The following is a 26,968-nucleotide window of genomic DNA, read 5'->3' on the forward strand; positions in this document are numbered from 1 at the left end:
ACCTATCCTGTTTTAATGAGAGTCAACCCACAATCAATGAAGTCAAATCAGTCTTAGTTGAGCAAGTCGGTAACGGTATTTCTGACTTTCATCATAAATTTTTATTTATATGACTTTGGTCTATAGCTGTAAAAGGCTTCGGCCTTAAAACTCGTTACCGCGGTGATGTCACGCGCTCAGGGCTGGCTGGCTCAGCGGGGCATCTCTAATGCCAACTTTGCGGTCGATTTTAATGCTCAAAAATATGTTTTTTAAATTCCCATTTATGCAGCATACAAGAGCCAAGGATGGAGATACTATCCACTCAGAAATGTATTTAAAAATAAAGGTTCTGCATACATCCTTTAAAGCAAAGGGTCATCTCACACCAAATATTGTCTTTGTTTCATCTATTATGGCTTACTGCTGTTTTTATAGCAATCGTTTTATGTCTCATCTCATCTCATTATCTCTAGCCGCTTTATCCTGTTCTACAGGGTCGCAGGCAAGCTGGAGCCTATCCCAGCTGACTACGGGCAAGAGGCGGGGTACACCCTGGACAAGTCGCCAGGTCATCACAGGGCTGACACATAGACACACACAACCATTCACACTCACATTCACACCTACGGTCAATTTAGAGTCACCAGTTAACCTAACCTGCATGTCTTTGGACTGTGGGGGAAACCGGAGCACCCGGAGGAAACCCACGCGGACACGGGGAGAACATGCAAACTCCACACAGAAAGGCCCTCGCAGGCCACGGGGCTCGAACCCGGACCTTCTTGCTGTGAGGCGACACTACACCACCGTGCCGCCCCTATCGTTTTATGTTGAAACATTTAATTATTTTTCAGCCTTTTTTGGTCAACAGGATTTCTTTACATGTGCCTAAGACTTTTGTACAGTACTGTGTAATATATACAGGGTTAGTCAAAATTATGTTAACATTAATGGATTAATTTTCTCCTGCAGATAGATGTACGCCATGGGTTACAGATTAAATGGTACTATTGCTTGCTGGTTTTTGTGTGTTGAACACGATGGCGAACAGGTTGAGACCATCCTGTAAATCATCTTGCACATATGATGTATGTTTAGTGAAATAAATGGTTTCTACCATTTAAGCGTTAACATAATTTTGACTAACCCTGTATTTTGAACAGTGTGTATTATACACACACACACACACACACACACACACACACACACACACACACACAGACATCTGTAATCCCCAAGGGATTAAAATTCCTATTTATTTGCATATCCTAACTTTGGCTGGAAGCTGTGAAAAGAATGCTGGGACTCTACAAAGGTCCAGGAACTCCAAACTCTTGATTACTTTCTAATTATGTTACAGTATGTATAATTATCGAGTAATTAATGACCTAATGTATTATGCACGTTTCAATATCTGTTTGAGTGATGTAAATGGCTGGAAGTGTTGGACAGAGTAAAGTCAATCAAAAAATTACTCCACTCGTCCAGTGACCAGCTTGGTCTCATCAATATTATTTTGTACTATTTTTGTTTTCTTTTCATAGTCAAGCTTTGCTTGATGTTTCATCGAACACAATTTTGGTATAATGCAAAAAAAGTCAGTATTTTACACCTTTGTTCAAAGGCCCAGTGGCATTGTAACATTTCTGGGATGCAAAGCTTACAATGAAAAAAGGGAACATGTGCTCAGTCAGATTTAAGAGATAATATTATGCATAGTTACATCATCAAAACATGATTTCATTTCTTATATTAAACTGAATTTAAATATCTAGTCTAGTATTAGTTTGAATTATGTAGAGTGAGTGTGATCAATTAACATAGTATTAACATGATCTAATTATGTTGTAAAAGTTTGTGAGGATGTTGTTGCTGAAGGCAAGTAATGACTATTATTAAGTTCACTTGATTGTAGTGTAGTGGGCAGTATTACTGTCTCATGGCTAATGGGTCCTTGGTTTGATCCTGAGCCTGAGCTGTGGCGACTGCAGGGAGTTTGATTTTATTCCAGGGATTTGAAAATGCATGATCAAATCATGTTGAATATGCAAAAAAAAGAAAGAAAAACACAAAAAAACCCAAAACTGTTGTTATTCTATACATATTCACTGGGTATGAGCAATTGCGCACTCCGATTGGCTTCTCTACTACTAGGCTATCAGCTTATATACTGTGAGTACAGAAAAACAAAATGGTGGAGCATGTTGCTCAACCAACTGAGGACAAACTAAAAACCCTACTTGAAAACAAAGTCCTAAAAAAGCAACAAAATATGGAATAAAAGTATTTGATGGTAAGAACATACCCTGTTTATTTTTCAAGAATTATTATTATAGCATTTTTCACAAACTGCTACTGTCATTTCACCGGTTTGTTTACATTCTAAGCGGAAATTATTTTGTTGGACGTTTTGTATGAAGTTTTGATTTATCGAATTTGCAAAAAATAAAAATGGCGGCACGGTGGTGTAGTGGTTAGCACTGTCGCCTCACAGCAAGAAGGTCCTGGGTTCGAGCCCAGCAGCCGACGAGGGCCTTTCTGTGTGGCGTTTGCATGTTCTCCCTGTATCCGTGTGGGTTTCCACTGGGTGCTCTGGTTTCCCCCACAGTACAAAGGCATGCAGGTTAGGCTAATTGGTGGCTCTAAAATTGACCGTAGGTGTGAGTGTGAATGGTTGTCTGTGTCTATGTGTCAGCCCTGCAATGACCTGACGACTTGTCCAGGGTGTACCCCGCCTCTCACCCATAGTCAGCTAGGATAGGCTCCAGCTTGCCTGCGACCCTGTAGGACAGGATAAGTGGCTACAGATGATGGATGGAAAATAAAAATGCTCTGTTTCTCAAAATCCAGTGAATGTGGATAGAATAAAACCGTTATTCCACTCAATCTCGTCGTACATGGCTTATAGCCAACTCTGTGCCATGCGCCTCGTTGGCTGTCAGCTCATGATAGAACCAATGTACACATTTGAATTAAGTAAATTCAACAATTTTTGTTCCCTTTCGGTGTACGACAAGCTAGTGAGCAGAAGGCTGTAAATTGTGCATCAGAAACGGGTGAAACAGGAGCTGTTACCTGGACTCCATCATGAGCGAAAAAGGACTTTGCATCTGCCTCCATGGCCAGATTCAGCACAGTAGTTTGGTTCCAGCAGGAGGTCTTTCTCACCAACAGAGCATATGCTCGGTCTTCACTGTTAGAGTAGCACTCGCTAAACAAATCTGCAGCCAGCATAAACAATAAAATAATAATAAAAATATTTTTTAAATAAAATACACTTAACATGTCCGCAAAATAATCTATATAATCGGTCATGCACTGTTTAAAGGTCCCATGGCATGAAATTTTCACTTTCTGAGGTTTTTTAACGTTAAAATGAGTTCCTCTGACCTTCTTAAGTCACCCCAGTGGCTAGAAATTTCATAATGTGTAAACCAAACTATGCCCACCCTTTGTCAACATTTGAGAATGGCGCGTCAAAATGGCGTGTTGATAGGCTCTTCCCTTTACTACGTCAGCAAGGGAGATGATCCCCACGCCCCCCCTCTGGATTCCCACCCACTGTATGGATTGCCCGCCCAGCTCAAAAGTTGCCACTATAGATACGTCACTTCAATTTTGTAGTGAGGAGACCATAGAGGACACAACAACATGGCACCACCTAAGCGAGCGAAACATGGAAATTGCGCTGTACATGGATGTGACAACACAGAAAAGAGTCTGTTTTTACTGCCGACGGGAGAGCCCCTGAAGATGCAGTGGCTTAATTTTATTTACTTCAATAATACGCCGTCGAGTCTACCTAAGACGGTGTATGTTTGTCGGAAGCATTTTCCTGATGGATGTTTCCACAACTTGGGACAGTACAGGGCAGGTTTTGCACATCAACTGTCACTGAAGCCTGGGTCCGTACCAAGCATCCATGCCGCATCAGCCACAAACACCGAACAAGTAAGTGTATAACTGTTAAGTCGTTTTGCCGTGTTTTAAAATCGGTGCGTTAGCCTTGCAATGGCTACATTAGCTGTGCAGCTAACCGCTTCCTGCAGTTAGCCAGGTACTCTGTGCTACAAAACCAGGGTTGGATTCCGGGTCAAAAGTGAAAGCTTGGACTGTTGCTTGACCTGCCATTGCTACTGTTCACACACAGGTAGCATGCCTGCAGCTTGGTCAAACCCCTCCCCCTCCCCCCATGGCCCGCCCCCACCCTCTACCCTTCCCCACCTCCATGCTTCTCATTAGCAAAACGACGCACTGGGAAAAGGGCTGAAATGGGGCTTTCTCCCAGGAGGCTATATCTACGGGCTGAGGGTTCATTTCGAGAAAAGCTGCGGATATAACATCCGGAAACCTCCACGAGCCCGTTTAAAGCATCAACAAACCACCATGCCATGGGTCCTTTAACAATGTAGTCAGATGATAAGAATGACAAATTGGTGGTGTATAGGTTCTGGATGTGCAGTAATCTGTTGATATTTACTTATTTTGAGCAATTCTTGTGCTAATATTTGCAGTTCAGATCTCACCTAAAGCAAACTCCTCGTATTTGGCTTCCTTCATGCTCCGAGCATTCTCAGCTTCTGACTCCAAATGAGCCATCTCCTTTAGGATTTTACAGCCAGCGAGAGCTGCCGCCACTGCCTCAGGGCCCTGTGACATAGATAGATACAAAACTCAAACACAGAGGCACAAACAAGGTGATCATTATTACAGGTGCATCACATTTCTTTCCTGAAAGATTCTGTATTGCTGCCATGTGTCATGTTTAAAAAAATTAAGCTTATAATGTCAACATTTCTGATGAAAAACAATATTACCTCATGTTTTTCATGATGAATGAAATGACTGAAAATATGTGATATCTGTTACTCGTCATGCCAATAATAATAAAAATAATAATAATAATCAGATCACAAGGAAAGCACAGCATAATACTGAACTCCACGGAGACTGATATTAATATAATTCCAGCTCAGTAGAAAGACTGAACTACAACAGATTGCTGTAATTGCAGTTATAAAGCTGTTACACTGTAAAAAAAGAATAGTTGAGAATACTTGAAATTTCAAGGCAACAGTCTGCATTAAGAATTTTATGTTTTGCCAATGATGTGCCCATGATAATCCAAACTATGATAAAACTGTTATCTTTATTAAGAATTCTTAATTAAGTCAATTTTCAATTCCTCATTCTGCCAACATAGATTTCTCTTTTTGCTGAACAGTGGCATTCACAGTAGTACAAAAAGGCAATTGAGGTTATCAGACTTTTTTCACCTTTATTTGGATAGGACAGTGTAGAGACAGGAAATGAGCGGGAGAGAGGGACGGGGAGGGATCGGGAAATGACCTCGGGTCGGACTCGAACCCGGGTCCCCGGAATGGCGCCTTATCCACCTGAGCCATGACACCATACCCATGATGTGGGTTTTAAAAACTTTATTTCAATATTGAAGTTTTGTAATTGTGTAGAACAATGAAAAAAGGCATGTATAGTTTAATGATAAATTGTGATAACCTCAGGGGCATCGTGGCTCAGGTGGATAAGGTGCCATACCATAAATCCGGGGACCTGGGTTCGGTTCCGACCCGAGGTCATTTCCCAATCCCTCCCCGTCTCTCTCCCGCTCATTTCCTGTCTCTACGCTGTCCTATCCAAATAGAGGTGAAAAAAGCCCTAAAAAAATTGTGATAACCTCAATTGCCTTTTTGCACTACTGTGAATGCCACTGTTCAGCAAAAAGAGAAATATATGTTGGCAGAATGAGGAATTGAAAATTGACTTAATTAAGAATTCTTAATAAAGATAACAGTTTTATCATAGTTTGGATTATCATGGGCACATCGTTGGCAAAACATAAAATTCTTAATGCAGACGGTTGCCTTGAAATTTCAAGTATTCTCAACTATTTTTTTTTTACAGTGTAGCAGCTATCTACAAACCAATTTGCCTGAGATTAACCACATCTGGATAAAATGGGCTTTCTAAGGATGCTGCAAAAGAGATATAAATTGAGCTGGTTCATGAAAACCAGCCAGTCACGCCAAAGAGCTGTGTGGCCTCACCAAGGCCCAGAAGTAGTTGGCCATTTGTTGTCTGTTCTGCAGGACAGCCCAGAGGAAGAGGTCCCTCAAAGGATGCTCACAATGCTGCTCCAGGTTGATGAGATTTTTCTGACCCTTGCCTACCCTCTCCTGGTGGTGTTACAAACAAAACCAAAGGATTAAAGCACTGAATGGACAGTAACAGGAAACTTACACTGAAAAACCTGCAGTTGTCCGTCTAGCACCCTAAAGGGCTCTTTGGTTTCACCTTCTAAAGGGATAATTAAAGGTTCTATGACAAACACTAACACAAAAGGTTTCCCTTCCAGAGAAAGTTACACACAGGACTTTAAGCTGCTAACAACCATTAAGTGTCCTTAAATAATCAATTTTTCTCAAAGTGTATCCACTCTTAGGGAACCTGGCTCTGTCAAGCGCTGAAGAAACTGAATTAAGGGTTCTGTAGTTTATTTCTATGTGAAACTTTTCAGGGAAGGTTTAATGTAGAATAATTTTCCCTTTCAGAATGATGGAACCAAAAAAAACCCCAGAACCCTTCTAAACAAGTTATTACCATTATTACATTGTTATTACTACACTCTCAGAAAATAAAGTACCGTACATTATTTTCACTTTTTGAAAATAATGTACTTGTCACTGGGACCGTACCCTCTGAGGTACTTATATGTACACTTTATATACTGCTTGGGAACATACAAGTACCTTTTTGGCCCCTAAAAGGTACACATAGTTACCCCGAGGCCTAGTAATGAGCCCTAGAGGGTATATTAATGTAGATTGTACCTTGGGGTACAGAAATGGACTCCTACTGTATCCCTATTTCTGACAGTGTGAAATAGAGCATTTAGACCAAAATCCCAAAGTAGCATGCCATAAAAAATGAAATCATGTCCAATATTTGCAAAATATGTTGTGATTGTACATCTTGTGAAATATCATATGAGGACAAAATGTCAGAAGTAACTCTACTACACCCATGTAAGGACTATAAAGTACTTCCTCTTTCAAAACATTTGATATTCTTAAATGTTTGTATCTATGAAGCTACAGATACAGAAGTGTTCTCTTACCACTGGAAGTTTCTGGTAAAATCCCCTGCAGGAGTCGTGCAGAAAATCCTTCAGGACCTTGGCGACTTCAAGCAGAGTGAAGCGAGGCCGTTTATCCCCTAACTCTAAGTGAGCAGGTCCAGCTGCTCGGGCTGAGCGCAGCACCTGTTTCTCATTGTGTTTCTTCAGGAGGAGGTCATACAGGAGGCTCTTCTCACGGACAGTGCAGTAGAGATCCTGGAGACGGCCATAAGTCATAAACTCAGCCAGGTTCACTCCGTTGTCCACAAACAGGCTAACAAAATCCGGCTTGTCAGTGACCAAAGCGTCCATCATGACCTCCTCAAGATCATCTGCCTGTGAGGAACAAAATCAATAGAATAAATACAATTTACTATTCCATCCCCTGAAATATGCAAATTGATCCACTGATAATAAATAGATAACTAGGTAACATACATTCACTACAAATTTCTTGACTACATACAGTTAGTTATCATGATTTATAGTGACACTGATAGAAAATCATGAGTGTCTCACAGTCCATTCGACATCTCCGTTGAAAATCTCGCTCTTTGCAATGTCTACTCTGTTCCAGGCCACAGCCAGTTTCAGCTCATCCAGGAAGTCCTGTGCCTCCTGACTCTGACTTTTATTGGCTGAGAGAAACGTGAATAGAAAACAAAAATTCAGTTAAGTGAGGCAAAATCATTAAAATCTTTGTTGCATTATAAAAGTGATGAATAGCATTAAATAAGGGGGAAGCCATGGGTTAATGGGTAGAGAAGCAACTTTGGGACCAGAAGGTCACTGGTTTGATTCCCTGGACCAGCAGGAATGGGTGATGTGCCCTTGTGTAAGGCATCTAACCCCCAACTGCTCTGGGTAAGTTGTACGTTGCTCTGGATAAGAGCATCTGCTAAATTCCATTAACACAATCTAATGTCAATATTAAAGGAAGAAAAAGCAGTTACCTTCAGGAGACTAATTGTTTTGATGTAGATGGTAATAAGATGCTGGATTGAAACACCAACCTTTAACTAGTGCTTTGAGGATAACAGTGTCTAGATCAGAGGTCTCCTGCTCAGGGTCATGTACTGTCAACAGGTGGAGATTCTCCATAATTTTCTGAATCTTTTAGAGAAAAAGCCACAATATTGGAAAATTGATGAAATGTAGCATTAATTTTTGAAGGCCAAAAACAAAAGTTCATGTGCTTTGCTTTTTGTTTGTTCATTTGTTTGTTTGTTCATACATTTAGCTCTTACCAGTTTGATCCAGGAAGCGATTGCAGCACTTTGGCCACTGGGAAATGTGTCGATCAGAAGTTCTTGGACAACGTCAGTATCCCAACAAGCCTGGTTTATCAGTGTAACTAAAATGTCTGCTACACCCCCTGAGCCAGCCAAGATCAGCCATGGAGTTGAATTCTGGATTGTCTTATACATCCTCTGCAAGTGGAATGGAGGCAAAATATCGAACATTTATTTTACTTTATTTTAATAACTTAATACAAATGATACACTAATAATCATGTATATGTTTACAGAAATGAAACATCCATTTCATAGCATTCTGTTTCATTTAAAAATATATTATTAGAGACCTGTAATATCTTTGGTTCTCCATGAACAAGCAGGCATAAGACAGGAATTTCAAAGCTGCCAGGCCCTGAGAAGATAAGGATTAAGAGAAATTAGGAGTGAGACCATCCATCCATCCATTATCTGTAGCCGCTTATCCTGTTCTATAGGGTTGCAGGCAAGCTGGAGCCTATCCCAGCTGACTATGGGCGAGCGGCGGGGTGCATCCTGGACAAGTCACCAGGTTATCGCAGGGCCGACACATAGAGACAAACAACCATTCACACTCACATTCACACCTACGGTCAATTTAGAGCAGAGTGAGACTACTGAGATTAATAAAAACTACCAGAAAATCATGAATAAAGGTCTCAACAAATTAGAGCGAAATATATGCAAGCACCTCCATGTCCAGTACGTTGTAAGGAGATGTGTTTTAGCAGTTTGAGACGTATGTTACTGGTAGCATCAGGCTTCTTCGGGTCCTCTTCCACTAGAATGAAATGAGAGTGGTTGCAGTCCAGAGAGTACACAGCCCCATGGGGAAGATCCTCCGAGGGGTAGGGTGCTGGCTGATCAGGCTGTAGATTTAAAGAACCAAATTACGCTTACTGTTAAAGGGATGGTGAATGGGGGGAAAAAATTATTGGACATTATCGCATCTGTAGTAACAACTCAGACTTTTATGGTGGGTGCGCCACAATATCTAAGCCTAATACTCATCTCATCTCATTATCTCTAGCCGCTTTATCCTGTTCTACAGGGTCGCAGGCAAGCTGGAGCCTATCCCAGCTGACTACGGGCGAAAGGCGGGGTACACCCTGGACAAGTCGCCAGGTCATCACAGGGCTGACACATAGACACAGACAACCATTCACACTCACACCTACGGTCAATTTAGAGCCACCAGTTAACCTAACCTGCATGTCTTTGGACTGTGGGGGAAACCGGAGCACCCGGAGAACATGCAAACTCCGCACAGAAAGGCCCTCGCCGGCCACAGGGCTCGAACCCGGACCTTCTTGCTGTGAGGCGACAGCGCTAACCACTACACCACTGTGCCGCACACTCTCTCTCTCTCTCTCTCTCATATATATATATATATATATATATCATTATCTCTAGCCGCTTTATCCTGTTCTACAGGGTCGCAGGCAAGCTGGAGCCTATCCCAGCTGACTATGGGCGAAAGGCGGGGTACACCCTGGACAAGTCGCCAGGTCATCACAGGGCTGACACATAGACACAGACAACCATTCACACTCACATTCACACCTACGGTCAATTTAGAGTCACCAGTTAACCTAACCTGCATGTCTTTGGACTGTGGGGGAAACCGGAGCACCCGGAGGAAACCCACGCGGACACGGGGAGAACATGCAAACTCCGCACAGAAAGGCCCTCGCTGGCCACGGGGCTCGAACCCGGACCTTCTTGCTGTGAGGCGACAGCGCTAACCACTACACCACCGTGCCACGCTCTCTCTCTCTCTCTGTCTATATATATATATATATATATATAGTGTGTGTGTATACAGTATATGTATGTATATATGAGAAAGAACAAGAACAACTTTATTCATCACACGTACACTTGTGAAATTCCTCTCTGCGTTTAACCCATCTGAAGCAATGAACACACAAATACACACACCTGTGAGCAATAAGCGCACACACATACCCAGCACAGTGGGCAGCCATGCTAACAGCGCCCGGGAAGCAGTTGGGGGTTAGTTGCCTTGCTCAAGGGCACTTCAGCCCAAGACCGCCCCATGTTAACCTAACCGCATGTCTTTGGACTGTGGGGGAAACCGGAGCACCCGGAGGAAACCCACACAGACACGGGGAGAACATGCAAACTCCACACAGAGAGGCCCCTTTTGGCTGCTGGGCTCAAACCCAGAACCTTCTTGCTGTGAGGCAACAGTGCTCACCACTACACCACTGTGTCTTTGTTACTATATATATATATATATATATATATATATATATATATATATATAAATCAAAGACATCTAATTGCTGATCTTTTTTTACTTGCTATAAGGAGACATTTCACTTTTATGGAACAAGTCTCCAGTGTTAGCAGTCAGTATGCTGTAATCGTCAGTATGTTTTCCACCACAGAAGAGTCTTCAGGACAGAGAAATTTCTTGTTTCTCCATAACATGACAAGCTGTGGCCATCCATCAATCTCTAACTGCTTATCCTGTACAGGGTTGCTGGCAAGCTGGAGCCTATCCCAGCTGATGATAGGCGAGAGGTGGGGTACACCCTGGACAAGTCACCAGGTCATTGCAGGGCCGACACATAGAGATAAACAACCATTCACACTCACATTCACACCTACGGTCAATTTAGAGCCACCAATTAGCCTAACCTGCATGTCTTTGGACTGTGGGGGAAACCGGAGCACCCAGAAGAAACTCACATAGACACGGGGAGAACATGCAAACTCCATACAGAAAGGCCCCTATCAGCCACTGGGCTCGAACCCAGAACCTTCTTGCTGTGAGGCGACAGTGCTAACCACTACACCACCATGCCACCACCGCAAGCTGTGGATTTTTTAAATTTTATTTTATTAACTTTAAGGGAAGGCGGCATGGTGGTGTAGTGGTTAGCGCTGTCGCCTCACAGCAAGAAGGTCCGGGTTCGAGCCCCGTGGCCGACAAGGGCCTTTCTGTGTGGAGTTTGCATGTTCTCCCCGTGTACGCGTGGGTTTCCTCCGGGTGCTCCGGTTTCCCCCACAGTCCAAAGACATGCAGGTTAGGTTAACTGGTGACTCTAAATTGACCGTAGGTGTGAATGTGAGTGTGAATGGTTGTCTGTGTCTATGTGTCAGCCCTGTGATGACCTGGCGACTTGTCCAGGGTGTACCCCGCCTTTCACCCGTAGTCAGCTGGGATAGGCTCCAGCTTGCCTGCGACCCTGTAGAACAGGATAAAGCGGCTAGAGATAATGAGATGGGAGATGAACTTTAAGGGAGAGAAAAAAGAGGGGCTGATGAGAGAGTGACTGTTTATAGCTGTTATAGTATCAGTGATAATAGGAACTGACATGTCTCACGCACATTCCACAACATTAAATATAGCTATAAATTGATAAAATACAGGATGTTTCAAAAAAATTTGATATTTCACAATCTAATAACTTCGCCAATTCTCGTTCAATTGACCTTAAATTTTAACAGCATGTGTGGAAACAGGTCGAAATTTTATTTTTAATGTTTTGTTTTTATCTTTTTAAGTATCAAAATGCCATTTACTGGAAAAGAAAAAAAACATTTTGTGTGTGATGAGAGAATTCTCTAAAAATGAACCAACTGCAATGCAGATTTGGACACAGCACAAAAAGTCCAAAGAGGAAGGCTGTCTGTGTGTGTGTATCTCAGGCGGCGCGCATATTGAAAATTTGTGAAATCGTTCATGGAATCCACATACCTTTGAATTTCTCATTCAAATTTTGAGGAATAAATCTTATATTGCTCAACCTTAAGCCTGTTCAGTTTCATTTGTCTAGACTATGTAGTTTCTGGGATATTTACATCTCAAATAATATCCAATTTTTTGAAACACCCTGTACATTTCATTCTTTAATAAATTAAAAACCGTAATCCTTGACAAACTTCTGCTATAAGAGGAATAAAACATTTCAGGATGCGCTCTCATTAAAAAATAATCAACTTCTGGTTGATAATAGGAACTCTGCATTATGTTGGGAATTGGGTATTTTCCTGTAACAGCACGTCCCTTGTGTTTTATTCCTTACATAATTGACAAACATATAAAATAGGAAATCTTCATAATGATACACATTTCCTATGACTGTAAAATACTGTATAAGTAATGAAAATGAAGAAGGAAATATTCCGCTATGCTGTAGGACGTCACAACCTGGGTGGAGAGCAGCAGTTCTCGGTTGTGGATCTTGGTCCAGGGAGCAATTCCAATGGCCACCACACGCACCTTTGAAGAAGTACTGGCCAGTGAGTGGTCTCTAACTGCCTGGCCCAGATGCATTGTGATGCCAAACCGCAGGCCGCTGGTCAGGATCCATGCTCCTGGTGAGGGTTATAATCAGTGACTGCTATGAAGGCCAACCACATTTGACATGCCTAAGTATTATTTCCTTGTGTAAAATAAGTTTCCTGACCTGTAGTCTGTGTAGCTCTCACTAAGCCTTTCCTCACTGTGTCTCTGAGCCAGGGTTTCAGCTGGGCCTGTTCATCACCACCCACTAGTGCCACCACTAGGTGTGGAGCAGCAAGACCCCACTTCTCAGTCAGCAGCTGGTAGATCAGCTCAGGCTCTGTGTCACTGCTAACCCTGGCAAACTGGACTGACAAATAGAGTGTGTGAGTAATGCACACGTTTAATAAGCAAGCAACATTTATGTGACAGAAAACAAGCTGTAAAAAAAATGGATTTGTATGACTTCATACGTATGTGTTCAATAATACAAAATCAGTTGTCATTGTATTATTGTTCATGCTTGTGTATGAATAATTCAGGATATTTTTGATGATATACAATGACACAAAACTGCACCGGCAGTACAAGTATTCAATTATTTAATTTGGAAAAACTTTCTTTTTTTTACCAGGATTTGGGAGGATAGCTTTTAGCATTTAGGATTTAAAAAATACATGAAAAAGTATCTTCTCTAATTTTGTCCTGGTAAGTGTATCCAAAGATAAGTGAGTACATTTAAATGAATGTGCCTTCTAGTCATTGCCTTATTATATTTAACAGTTATTCCATGAAATCGAGTCGTACATGACCTGATAACTGATGAGGCTCGTAGCACTGAGTTGGCTATAAGCCATGTATGACGGGATTGCGTGGAATAACTGTTTTATTCTATCCACATTCACTGGATTTTGAGAAACAGAGCATTTTTATTTTTATTTTTTGCAAATTGAATAAATAAAAACTTTTTATACAAAACACCACACAAAATAATTTCTGCTTAGAATGTAAACAAACTGACAAAAAGACTAACAATTTGTGAAAAATGTGATAATAATAATTATTAAGGCGGCACGGTGGTGTAGTGGTTAGCGCTGTCGCCTCACAGCAAGAAGGTCCTGGGTTCGAGCCCCATGGCCGGCGAGGGCCTTTCTGTGCGGAGTTTGCATGTTCTCCCCGTGTCCGCGTGGGTTTCCTCCGGGTGCTCCGGTTTCCCCCACAGTCCAAAGACATGTAGGTTAGGTTAACTGGTGACTCTAAATTGACCGTAGGTGTGAATGTGAGTGTGAATGGTTGTCTGTGTCTATGTGTCAGCCCTGTGATGACCTGGCGACTTGTCCAGGGTGTACCCCACCTTTCGCCCGTAGTCAGCTGGGATAGGCTCCAGCTTGCCTGCGACCCTGTAGAAGGATAAAGCGGCTAGAGATGATGAGATGAGATAATTATTAAAAAATCATAAAAATTATGTTCTTACCATCAAATACTATTATTCCATATTTTGTTGCATTTTTTTTGTATTTTTTTGGGTTTTGTTTTCGAGTAGAGTTTTTATTTCATCCTTGGTTGGTTCAGCAACATTCTCCGCCATTTTGTTTTTCTTTACTCACGGTATATGAGCTGATAGCCTAGTAGGAGAGTAGCCAATCAGAGCGCGTGATTGCTCATATCCAGTGAATGTGGATAGAATAATCAACAATTATTTGCTGAAGGCAAGGTGAATATCAGTGAATAATACCTGAGACAAAGTCGAGGTTTTTATTCACAGATGTTCACTGAGCCTGAGGCGGATAATTGTTTTAGTCTAAATACATAGGTGATTATTTAAAATTTTTTTAATCATGTTAAAAAAAATAATTGAGTTCAAACTTCAAAAGCGGCATGTAAATGTAATAACGGCGTGGCGCAGGGTTGTGCCACTTATCAATGCCGAGTCAGAAAAATACTTTGTTGTGAAATAGATAAAATAAATCACAATTCCACCTTACCTTTGAATAGTTTTAGGCCAAACTTTATAGGATCTTTAGTGCTTTTAGGAACAGCATTTTCTTTCATGATTTGTAATTCTTCCTCATTTATGGTGACGAAGTGATTGGCCGCCATTTTGCCGAGTCACTTGAGGTGATTATAGAAAATCGCACACACTGATTGGTCGAGAAATTCAGACTACTTCTCAATAATCACCTGTGTATTTATACTAAATACCAATAATGTTCATTTTATCACTATTTTCGGATTTCCATATTATGTCAACAGTATACGAAGACATTCCTGGTGTGAAAAATTAAATTCTGAAAATCTCAAAATGCCTGATTTTAATAAAGTCATCAGTTCTAGCATACCTTGCCCCTGGTCTTGTTGGACCCAGTAAAGTCAATGTCCCCCAAACGACCGGCTGTCCAGTGGGCTTTATTCGCTTTCTCTTTAGCTTTATGGCTCAACCGTTCATTATTTTCTGTGTCTTCAGAGTAACACTGACAACCTAACACATTTCTGTATATATGACACACACAGACATCCAGACATTTAAATTTAAATAACCCAAAGGAAAAAATGTATAGGGAACACATAATATAATACTGGCACATAATATAATATAATATAATATAATATAATATAATATAATATAATATAATATAATATAATATAATATAATATAATATAATATAATATGAGCAATGAATAAAGACAAGATCTTTTATTAATCTTGGGATCAGGTAGGGATCTCACTCTGACCCTTCTTCGTCTGGTTCAAGCAGTGGTTCTCCACAATTCATACACTTTTTCCCAGGGGGTATCAACACCTGCGTACACACATTATGGACACTCAAATTATACAAGCATTATATGCACGTACTGACATGCACTGACTGTCCACTTTATTCGGAAAACCTGTTCATTTGAACATTTATGCAATTATCCAATCTGCCAATCATGTAGCAGCAACACAGGGAAGAAAATCAGGCAGTTACAAGTCAGAAACTTTTGTTAATGTTCACGACAAACATCAGAATGTGGAAAAATGTGATCTCAGTGAAGTTGAGGAGAGGAGAATGGCCAGACTGGTTCTGCTCTGCCCACTGTCATCATTACACCCACAGAACTGCCACTCAGTGAGATTTTTGTGTATTTTTTTTTCTACACCATTCTGTGTAAACTCGAGAGGCTGTTGTGAGTGGAAATTAACATTTTCTAAAATACAAAAACATGCCGGGGCAGCACGGTGGTGTAGTGGTTAGCGCTGTCGCCTCACAGCAAGAAGGTCCGGGTTCGAGCCCCGTGGCCGGCGAGGGCCTTTCTGTGCGGAGTTTGCATGTTCTCCCCGTGTCCGCGTGGGTTTCCTCCGGGTGCTCCGGTTTCCCCCACAGTCCAAAGACATGCAGGTTAGGTTAACTGGTGACTCTAAATTGACCGTAGGTGTGAATGTGAGTGTGAATGGTTGTCTGTGTCTATGTGTCAGCCCTGTGATGACCTGGCGACTTGTCCAGGGTGTACCCTGCCTTTCGCCCGTAGTCAGCTGGGATAGGCTCCAGCTTGCCTGCGACCCTGTAGAAGGATAAAGCGGCTAGAGATGATGAGATGAGACACTGAAGGCCACTATCAAAGCAACCTGGGCTTCAATAACACCTCAGCAGTGCCAAAGACTGATCACCTCCATGCCACACCACACTACAGAAATTCATGGTAAAGGATCCCCAACCAAGTATTGAGTTTGCATGTTGTCCACGTGGGTTTCCTCCGGGTGCTCCGGTTTCCCCCACAGTCCAAAGACATGCAGGTTAGGCTAATTGGTGGCTCTAAATTGACCGTAGGTGTGAATGGTTGTCTATGTGTCAGCCCTGTGATGACCTGGTGACTTGTCCAGGGTGTACCCCGCCTCTTGCCCGTAGTCAGCTGGGATAGGCTCCAGCTTGCCTGCGACCCTGTGGAACAGGATAAAGCGGCTAGAGATTATGAGATGAATGACAAAAACATGCCAATCTGGCACCAACAACCATACCGGATCACTTTTTCCCGCTTCTTGTGTTTGACGTGAACATGAACTGATGCTCTTGATCTGTTTCTGGGTAATTTATCCATCGCACTGCTGTCACATGATTGATTGATTGTGTAATGGCATGAATCAGCAATGTACAGTGTTCCTAATAAAGTGGACAGTGAGTTCATAAGCGTTGCTCAGAAGCCTCTTTATGCAAAGCAGGCCCTATTTCCATTTCCATTCTTTGCACATGCAAACGTGCTGCTTCTCTGCCGGTGGAGCTACAGGTCACTTCATGGACCTTAAGGGATTTTCCTTGCTGAAGGAAAGCAAGTCAGTAGATGAGACTTGGAAAGAAGAAAAGGAAGTATCTAAAATGGAACAGCAGAGTCTGGAGTTTTACTTCTTTCCCACAAATCTGAACCATAAATTGATGAAACTCGCACAAGAAAATCACTGTATTCAAATCATGATTTACATATGCTAATACAAATAAAACCAACAAAATGTCTTTGTGGAGTTGTTTTATTCCACCGCAAAATGAAAAAGAATCTGTAACTGACAGATATGGTTATTGTCCCTGCCGAAAGAGCAAATGTTTTAGTTTTTTTCATTAAGAAATGTAGTTACAGAGAACATTTTGCACTGAAGGAAAGGTACCATATAATGTCCATATTACAGACTGCGTTTGAGACAATACTGCGCAATACTTTCCTGAAAAGAAAATTAAAATAAAATGGTATTCTACCATTTACAGCTCTTTAGAAATAATACACACATCCCTCCTTACATCATGCATTGTGATCATGTTGGTGAAATCTTCTTCATTTCTAAAAGTCTGTCTTTTTTGCATTTCTCATAGTAAATATAATGAAATACCTGAATAAATCATTGTGATGCATATTTGCACATCGACACATCCATAATCAATTTACAAGTTCGAATGTGAAAGGTGTCTCTCAGAAAGACCCAGTTTTATGTAAAACACTACAGGTGTACAAATATGTATGTGTGTGTGTGTGTGTGTGTGTGTGTGTGTGTGTGTGTGTGTGTGTGTGTGTTTCCATGGCGACAGGTGATCGTAATTTGACTAGGGATTATGGCAGGATGTGTGTTTGAAAAACTTCATCCATCATAAACCATGCAAAAGTAATGATTTGCATCAGAAATCACAGATCATAATGATGTTATATGTCGTGAAACTCTGGCTTTATGTTTTCCCCAGGAGCTGTTGTTAAAATGAAGGTTATTATTCACAATCTTTGTACACTGTATGTAATAAACATGATTACATCTCAAATGTGAACTCCAACAAATCACCCATGGCTGTTTGAATCTACCTTAGAGAACTCTACGTCAATTATGTAAACTACCAACTGATATTAAAACAATATGTCAAATGACTGCTTTACAGGTCCTTTTGTGAAATGAAAGCTCTCCTGTGCTTGCCTTTAGCGCTTTAAATAGTGTTTTACAAAATCTGAAAAACACATGTTATCAAATTAAACAGAACAGGCTTACCATAGGAGTGCCCTGAAGTTCAGACATCTTGCTTTGCTTCTTTGTCTTCGGTTCTGCACCTAAGGTCTTCCAGCTCTCACCCGAACACTGAGCTCTGGGCACATTTCATTCAAACCAGGAAATGACGCTCAGGTGTGCTCTTGCCAAAGATGACCAGCCCCACAGCTGCTGCTTAAGAGCCACACACCCTTACCTGTAGTCAGTGCTCGGCACACCTACATCCCCCAGAAGTGAAATCACAGTTCCATGTGAATGTATGAAAAATGATCCTGTTTATATATTGAATTATAGCTTATTATCTTTTTGTTTGCAATATCTAAAAGCATTAGTGGCTATAATGCAGCCAAGGCTGTTGCTTAATACAGCATTAGACAGTAATATCATCGTTTATTCCAAGTTAAGCACAATTACACTTTGACTTTCTGATATGCTACAGTTTTCTCCAGTTGAGAGTACGCTGTGCTCATTTTGGCTGCGGCTTCTCACTGGAGCTTTTTATTGTAGTATAGCTTCGGACCCAGTTCTGGGCGTCGGTCCCCTTCAGGCCTTGGTCCACTGTGGGTGATGCCTGTGCTCCGTGTGATGGACTGCAGTGAGCTCAGGGTTGTCCAGCGCTCTGTGCGGCTGTGCTTCTGTGCTTGGTGCGCTGTTCCGAGCAACGTTGCCTGGTGGTATCATGGTGGCTGTGCAGGTGGTTTGGGACATACCAGTGCTCGCTTTGTGGATCCATGTCATGGTGTTCCGAGTGATGTTGCCCGGTGGCGGTGCGGCGGCTGTGCAGGCGGTGTGGGATTTATCTTCGTGCACCTTTTGGTGGGACTGTGGGTAGCTACGCCATTGGAATTACATTCTGACCCTCTTTTGGTTGACTCCCCCCCCCCCCCCCCTTCCCTAATTGTAAAGTGACCCTGGGTGTGAGAAAAATGCTATATGAATAGAAATTATTATTATTATTATTATTATTATTATTATTATACATAGTGTGAAATATGTACCTATGGAAACTAAAATGTTTGCTCTACTGGACAAGATTGTTGATAATATGAGGAAAAAAAGGACAAAACTTTTCCACTACTTTTCCACAACTGGGAACACCAACAAGGAAATGTACTCTTTAGTACCATTTTTCTGAGATACAGAAAGTAATAGTTCCATACATTATTTCCAGCTTTGTTTTTTTTAAATAGATGGTTGTGAGGAATTCCTTCTAAGTGATATATCTTATTTTTCTATAAACTTGATCCTAAATCTGATTCTAAAGTATCCCTGTATTATTCTGACATTACAATTAAACTACACACTCTCAGACAAAAAGGGTACTAAACTGTACCTTTCCTTGTTGCTGGGGTGATTCCCTCAAGCGTACCTTTTGTAGCTTTGTGTGCATCTTTCACCTAGAATGATGCACATAGTGAGCCTTTAAAGCTTTATTACATAATTACGATCCATTTATTAACGGTATAACATGTAATAATAATAATATTATTATTATTATTATTATTATTATTATTATGTCTGAGGTCCTTGTTGTGACTTGACAGAAAGCAGTTCTTCTGGTGCAATTGTACCATGCAATAACACAATAATAATGTAGATAATTATGATATGTAGATAATTATGAGTGCTTTAATAATAATAAAGATCTCATAATACTAAAGAGGCAGAGTAAATAAATCTTCCAGGAAGCAGAGTGACATTTGGCTTTCTGATTTTTCTCCATTTCTAGGCAGCTTAATGAATAGGTTTACTGTAGCTTGTGTGTTCTCAGTAAACAACAGGCAGCTGCAAGCTTTTTGTGTGCTATAGTTGGGCTTTGAAAGAATCTCTATATTGTGTGAATTGGGATGCTGTTTTGGATTATTGTTGTTGTCGTTTATTGTCTTAACAGACTTCCTGTATAACAACTACTGTAAAATAATCATATCTTGACTTCGACCATATATGCCTCAACCATATATGCATATAAACATTTATCTTTGCAATAATTACACTTTTTTTTCTTATAGCAGTTGGGGCTGTGGTAGCCATGGTTATGGCACTGGATTGCTGATCAGAGTTCTGTTTTGGTGAATCTGCATGTTTATGTATTCACACATCTTCTCATCTTCAGTATACACTTTAACCTGGTCAGGATCACAAAGGATTCTGAATCTATCCCGTGAACACTGCAAGCCTTGTAATGATGAGAAGAAGCCTTTACTTGTTGCATGTACACAAGCACAGCGAAACTCCTCCTCTGCATTTAACCCATCTGAACACATGCATGCACACACACATACCCACAGCAGTGGGCAGCTATGCTACAGCTGTCCAGGGAGCAGCTGGGGATTAGGTGTCTTGCTCAAGTGCACTTCAGCCATGATACAGAGGGAAAATGTTGTTCATTCACTCAACTCCCCTCATGTTTTTCCTGCCAATTCTGGGAATTGAACTGGCAATGCTTTGGGCCCAAGGCTGCTTCTCTAACCTTCAGGCCCTATGCAGAAGTGTACACACTGGATGGGACCTGAAGGCATCATAGAACATCACACACACACACACACACACACACGTTTATATAGGCTGAGAAGAATTCAAAAGAACACGTACAGAACGTCAAACTCCTTGCAGAGAGCAACCTGAACTCAAGCTATAAACGCCCGTTTCTGTAAGTGAACAATTTGCATAATAATAATAATAATAATTATTATTATTAGTAGTAGTAGTAGTAGTAGTAGTATTGTTGTTAATAATAGCAACAACAATAATAATAATAAATGACATGGTGTAATTCGTCTAAGTAGCCACAAGAGGGCGGTGCGTGACAGAAAACTCCATGAAACGATCAAGAACCGCAAGTGATTAATTATTGGCAAATGAATCCTGATAGATAGATAGATAGATAGATAGATAGATAGATAGATAGATAGATAGATAGATAGATAGATAGATAGATAACATTAACACCTGCATAACTTTAAGCATATATTCTACAGCCTACATTTCAGATCTTGGTGTCTGATTGGTTTTTGTTTCGAGTAAAAATCAGATCAGACATAATGGTTTTGATGGTGTTAAGATAATTGTCTGTAATATGATATGAATACACTAACAATAAGAAGAGTTGAAGCTTGATTGCTTTATCTATTGATAGGAGTTTTAGGTGTGTGTGTGTGTGTGTGTGTGTGTGTTTCTTTCTTGATAAGTAATTCTCTTATTCTTCATTAGTGATAATTAGTTTATTACAAGTTCCAGCACGAAATGTCAGTTTGTTCATATTTTACAGCAGCGTGAAAAAGCAAGAAGAGAATAAAAATGATATAGAAAAAACAACAACATCATGATTTCTCACTGAGCCTATTGAATGAATAATAGTTATGCCTATTATAAAAGTATGTCAGAATTACATTAGAGTATAATTTTAATCACGACCTTTAGAAATCAGAAATATGAATTATCTGCACTTTGTAAATGTAAACGTCTCCACTATGTTTAAATCCAGTCCTCCTCTGTGACTTTAGTGAGCTAACAGGCCAGTTTTACACTCAGTGAACTGCGTTTATAAACCCCTGGAATTATCCTGAACAAATGATGTCATTTTTTTATTATTTGAAAGTTAATTCAGAACTCTGAAATCTTTGTGTGAAAATATAAGTTCTCTATATCCGGTGTGTGTGTGTGTGTGTTTTTGATATTCACTTGTATTATGATTAGGATTTTAGAGTAACTTTTATTAGGCTTTAACTAAATGATCTTAAAGTCATCTTAGAATATTCTTTAGCTGTTATTCGGGGTGGATTTTTATTTTTTTGCCAATTTATCCGACAGTTTTACTCAAGTAACAGTTTGTAGGCTGCTTCCTTCCACCAAAAATGGCCTGATAATGCTGCACCCGAAATCGTAGCCTGTGTACGGTGCCACACTGTGTGTGAAAATAGTTTGGCTAATAACAGGCTCGGGATTACAGTGCAGCAGGATGCGGTTACACATGGAGATGCTCAAAATGTCCTCTCAGATGTTCTGTGCTTACAGCTTACAGGGATACTTAACAAAGTGAGACATGCATGGAAATATATAGCACACTTTATAGCTGATTAAAAAACAAGCAAGCTAACAAACAAACAAACAAACAAACAAAAACATTTTTAAACTTAGTAAGCTTATATATGGTGGTGTAAAAACCTTTTGGCCTACTAATCATTTTACCTCTACTACTACTACTACTACTAATAATAATAATAATTACTACTACTACTATAATAATAATAATAATAATAATAATAATTACTACTACTACTACTACTACTTATTATTATTATTATTATTATTATTATTATTATTATTACTACTACTACTTACTATAATAATAATAATAATAATAATAATAATAATAATAATTACTACTGCTACTTATTATTATTATTATTATTATTATTATTATTATTACTACTACTACTTACTATAATAATAATAATAATAATAATAGCTGCTTATTATTATTATTATTACAAGAACAACCATTTATTTTATTTCTAGTATTAATAATACGAAATTAATTTTTATATTATATTAATAGATAAATATACTTCACTACCACTGCAAACTCAGGAGCAAAACAATAAGCAGCTATATGGTAGGATTTAAAATATTTTCCTTTTTTACATTGTGGTAATATTTAGGATGAATAAAAAATAATCAGTCTACAGTGTGCTTTGTGTAATATTTATCTGTACACTCTCTATGTGGCTGCAGTAGCTATTCTCTCTCTCTCTCTCTCTCTCTCTCTCTCTCTCTCTCTCTCTCTCTCTCTCTCTTGCAGTAGTTGCAGTTATATTTTCCACTTCAGTCTGTCAGATCCCAGCAGCCTGAACTGGTTATATTCGGCCATCAGAGCTGTCTGTCACTTCTTTTTGTTATTGCAGTGTGTGATGTTTATAACCACAGCAAGCGAGTCAAATTCTTTACATGGTCTCATTTACTCGGTCAATAAACAATGATTATAATCTTTACAAACTTGACTAAAAGTACAGTCTCAGGTTTTGGATGAACATATTAAATCCGGACATATATATTTTATGCATTTATGATCAGTTGTGGCTTTTGTGTCTTATTTTCCGGCTCAGCACCGAGGCGCATCACGCTCTCTTAACAGTGTTCATGACTTTATGGCTTTGTGTGTATTTACACCAACTCGAATAAACACATGAAAGAACCATTGTGCTCACTCACTATCCGCTTCGGGGAGGGCGGGGCTTGCCGCATGGGGCGGGGCGTGGCTCGAACCAATCGCCTGCTCCTGCTTTGTACACACCGGGCCTTGGAGCTCCAACAGCGGAAATATAAACTGACCTGGGCGAACGTTCCTGTACAGAAAACGCCGGTTCCGTTCCGAGTAAACTCTCCATCCTGAGTGCAGCGCGTCCTCATGGCTAACGTGGACACAGAGACCGTGTGGGAGAGACACGCCGCTCGGAGGACCTTTCCTCATCTCGCGCGCACGAAGGTGTGCCGCAGTCTGTTCGGAGCTGTAGATCATGAAGAGCTGAACTGCGAGATGAAGCGGAGACTGCAGGAACTCTCGGAGCGGGACCAGAGCCGCTGGAACTTTAACTTCGAGCAGGACGTGCCGTTGCCTGGAAATTACGAGTGGGAGGAAATAGCAGTCAGCACCGTGCCAGCTTTCTATCAGGAGTCGGTGCGCAACGGGAAAGCGCGCGCTGGGAACGTCAGAGACACCGAGTCCGGCACCGAGTGTGGATGTAAACATGAAGAACAGACTTCTGCTGAAGCTCCGAGTCCATCTGCAGAGCTGAACCAGGAGAACCGCTCCGGAGCGCGGAACGCCCGAGAACATGGCACCGCTGTGTGCCGGAGAAGGAAGACCTCTGTGCCAAATAACATTACGCACATTACAGGTAATATACACTCAACCAAACACCTAATTCTATTTGGGGATTATTACATTTATTCCTAAAGTACTAGAAGTATGCTTAGTTATTGATAATAATAATAATAATAATAATAATAATAATAATACAGGCTGTGTAAAAAATATTATTATTATTATTATTATTATTATTATTATTATTATTTCTAACCTCATTATTTCTTTCTCTCTGTCTCTAGACTTCTTCCCCAGGAGAAAACGGAGCTGTGACTCGAAGCAGACAGAACGCACATCCCAGTCCAGCTCCTCCATCCCTGCTGAAGTTACTCCACGCAAAAGAATCAGATGGTTGGTGTTAAATTCAGAACAAGTTCCTGTTTTCCCCCCTCAGTAGATTAAATGTATATACAACTGGCACTGTAAGAGGAGAACAGCCTTAACAATAGCAGGAAGGTTATTATTTCAGTGAGTCATGACTTTCTGACTGTTCAGTCCATCATCAGAACCCTTTATCACTCTGAGAAGCCTAAATGCATATATCTGATTTGTTTAAATAGTTCAAAACTTATTTTTTTTTCTGAGTAAAGCTTTCAGTCTATTCAAACCCCGTTATTTCTTTTATTTGCAGATGCTTTGCACTGAGAAATGCAGAAGTCCTGTGTTTTATCTGCTGAGCGGATGAAGGACACATCCAGGACGAACTGAAGCCTTTTTCTTTTTAAAAATTTTCTCTCTGATCAATGTAGCAATACTGGCTCTATACAAGAACAGACTTGTGGTTGCAGTGTTACAATGTCTGAACGGTGCAATTATTATTATTATTATTATTATTATTATTATTATTATTATTATTATTATTTCTCCTTGACGTTTTGTTTTAAACTTTATATTGTAGGCCACATTGTCTCCTATAGAATTTAGCATCTGATTTTTTTTTTGTTTACTTGTGGAAGAATATACTACTAACTTATGTTTTATTTATGATCCATGATAGTGTCACGCTTTTATTTACAGTTATTGTTTATTTACTGCAATATTTTTGATGTTTTATTTAAGTTTGTTGTATGACGTCACGATGCAAATAATGTTTCTGAGCCTCTTCTTTAATATATATGTATATACAGTCCTAGCTTTGTATTGAGGGAACTGAATAAAAAAAAATATATTTTTGTTTACTCAGTGGTATTGTTGTGTCTGTCTTGTGCAGGATTATAATATCTCAATACCTAGAGCCAGGGGGAGGTGGGAGGGTTGAAAGAAATGTTCTGCCCTTTGTACTTATTGGATGTGAACATTTGAGAGTAACAACAAAGAGAGAGAGAGAGAAGTTTTAGTCTCTCAGCTGTTCCACCCTGGACAGCTGCTCGGTTATAGGGGGATTTAAAGGCCATTTTCTCTCTCCATAATGAAGGAGGAGGCAGGTGCCCTCTGAGAAACACAACCCCCATCCGCTTTGTTCCAGTGTAAGAGCTTCATTTTCAGCGCCCTCTCAGCTAATGAAACACTTACGGAGAGCCGCGGAACAAAACGGGCTCCTGCTACACACACACACACACACACACGCCGACCACCTGCCTCCCACTCTATACCTACACACACACACACACACACACACACACAGAGGGTAAATAACTTGCATCTCTATTAGAGCGCATGATGGCCAGGAAAACAACACTGCTAATTAGAAATGCTCCAAGGTTTGCAACCAAAACAAAAATATTTTCCAAATACTTCAGATTCACTTTTATTTCATTTTAGATCCGTATGAGCTGAGTGCTATTGTGTATAATCAGAAACATCTGAAATATTTATTTCATTTTCTAGCTATAACTTCAAAATGCAATTAATAATAATAATAATAATAATAATAATAATAATAATAATAATAAACACTACTTTATGCAAGTTTAGGGAGGAATTTCCCAAAAGAAGTAAATTTAAGATAAACCCAACACACACACACACAGAGAGAGAGAGAGAGAGAGAGAGAGAGATATGTGATGCTTAGAAATGGTCTTTGTGTTTCGATGCTTTTTGGAAACTGACCAGATTTGCAGATTTTTTTTATGATATATATGATACAGTGCCTGAAATTTAATTTATTAGCTTTTTAATACCATCTGGTTTTAAAAGTTTTAGCATAAAATAAATGTAAATCAAAGTAAGTGTCTGTGTGTGTGTGTGTGTGTGTGTGTGTGTGTGTGTGTGTGTGTGTGTGTGTGTAATTCTGATATTTCAGACCTCGCTCCTTTGTGATGTGTAAAGACTGTGCTCATTATTTGGGATTGTTTGTATTTTTTTTTAGAAATTTTAGAAACCTCATAATCAGAGCCAAATTTTATGCTAAACGAAATTGCACTCTGAATTTCAAATTTTTTCTTTTCTTTTCTTTTGCATAAAGAGGAACATCACCAGCATCAGCATCATAGATAAAGTTTAAAGAATAAAAATTCGTTGCCTTTAGTTTCCCTGTGTCATAAATATATTTATTCTTTGCGGTGAGACGCAGTCGGTGGGAGGATCTGGGCGTGTCTCATTTCTCCGACCATCTGGCAGGAAAAAAAGGCCACAGCGGAACAAAGGGAGCGAAAGGCGCGTCAGGCCGAGCGAGTGCCATCGCATTCACCTGCAAATGAGCCTGTGCGCCTTAATGGGAGCCCTGTGCGTCCTCAAATCCCCTGTTTGGTTTGGCTTTTCTGCCCTATCTGCAGTCGTGTGCAAGGAAACAGAGATTGGCCCCCCCAAGGCTCTCATCAGACCCCAAGAACAACGATGGGTCTCATGTCTAATCTGTCTTCCTTTTGATCAGAGGCACTCTCTGGTATCAGCTGAGCTGATGACATTTACATTTTTAGTTTTCAAAGTGCAATTTCCTTCTTGTTGTTGTACTGGACTGACAGGGTACACTGATTTTCTCTTATGTTAAAACATCTGTAATTAGATGACACATTTCATG

The 26,968-nt window shown here is 40.2% G+C and overlaps 2 protein-coding genes across 2 annotated transcripts in view; one reads left to right on the plus strand and one right to left on the minus strand.

Annotated features, from left to right (window-relative positions):
- Positions 1 to 18,216, minus strand: part of trpm5 (transient receptor potential cation channel, subfamily M, member 5) — a 43,989-nt gene extending 25,773 nt beyond the window's left edge. The window contains exons 1-14 of the mRNA XM_060911132.1: positions 18,147 to 18,216; positions 15,383 to 15,450; positions 14,989 to 15,139; positions 12,834 to 13,014; positions 12,575 to 12,741; positions 9,083 to 9,260; positions 8,703 to 8,767; positions 8,365 to 8,547; positions 8,131 to 8,230; positions 7,637 to 7,755; positions 7,118 to 7,453; positions 6,048 to 6,176; positions 4,509 to 4,632; positions 3,058 to 3,203 (exon numbers count right to left, since the gene is read on the minus strand). Of these exons, the coding sequence (XP_060767115.1) occupies positions 3,058 to 3,203; positions 4,509 to 4,632; positions 6,048 to 6,176; positions 7,118 to 7,453; positions 7,637 to 7,755; positions 8,131 to 8,230; positions 8,365 to 8,547; positions 8,703 to 8,767; positions 9,083 to 9,260; positions 12,575 to 12,741; positions 12,834 to 13,014; positions 14,989 to 15,139; positions 15,383 to 15,450; positions 18,147 to 18,173 (1,974 nt within the window). The 5' untranslated portion in view covers positions 18,174 to 18,216. The remainder of the gene's footprint in view (positions 1 to 3,057; positions 3,204 to 4,508; positions 4,633 to 6,047; positions 6,177 to 7,117; positions 7,454 to 7,636; positions 7,756 to 8,130; positions 8,231 to 8,364; positions 8,548 to 8,702; positions 8,768 to 9,082; positions 9,261 to 12,574; positions 12,742 to 12,833; positions 13,015 to 14,988; positions 15,140 to 15,382; positions 15,451 to 18,146) is intronic.
- Positions 18,217 to 23,454: 5,238 nt separating this feature from the next.
- Positions 23,455 to 25,141, plus strand: cdkn1ca (cyclin dependent kinase inhibitor 1Ca). Its single transcript, XM_060912032.1, has 3 exons — positions 23,455 to 24,040; positions 24,252 to 24,360; positions 24,641 to 25,141. Coding segments are annotated over exons 1-3 (600 nt in total). The 5' UTR covers positions 23,455 to 23,550; the 3' UTR covers positions 24,642 to 25,141.
- Positions 25,142 to 26,968: the final 1,827 nt, after the last annotated feature.

Source organism: Neoarius graeffei, chromosome 27 (genome assembly GCF_027579695.1).
Source record: "Neoarius graeffei isolate fNeoGra1 chromosome 27, fNeoGra1.pri, whole genome shotgun sequence".
In the NCBI taxonomy this organism is placed as follows: Eukaryota; Metazoa; Chordata; class Actinopteri; order Siluriformes; family Ariidae; genus Neoarius; species Neoarius graeffei.

What these genes read in the sequence shown, in the direction of transcription:
- cdkn1ca (XM_060912032.1), top strand. Translation starts at nt 23,551, where the DNA reads ATGGCTAACGTGGACACAGAGACCGTGTGGGAGAGACACGCCGCTCGG. An exon ending in TAACATTACGCACATTACAG is followed by an intron (nt 24,041 to 24,251) that starts GTAATATACACT and finishes CTCTGTCTCTAG; the next exon opens with ACTTCTTCCCCAGGAGAAAA.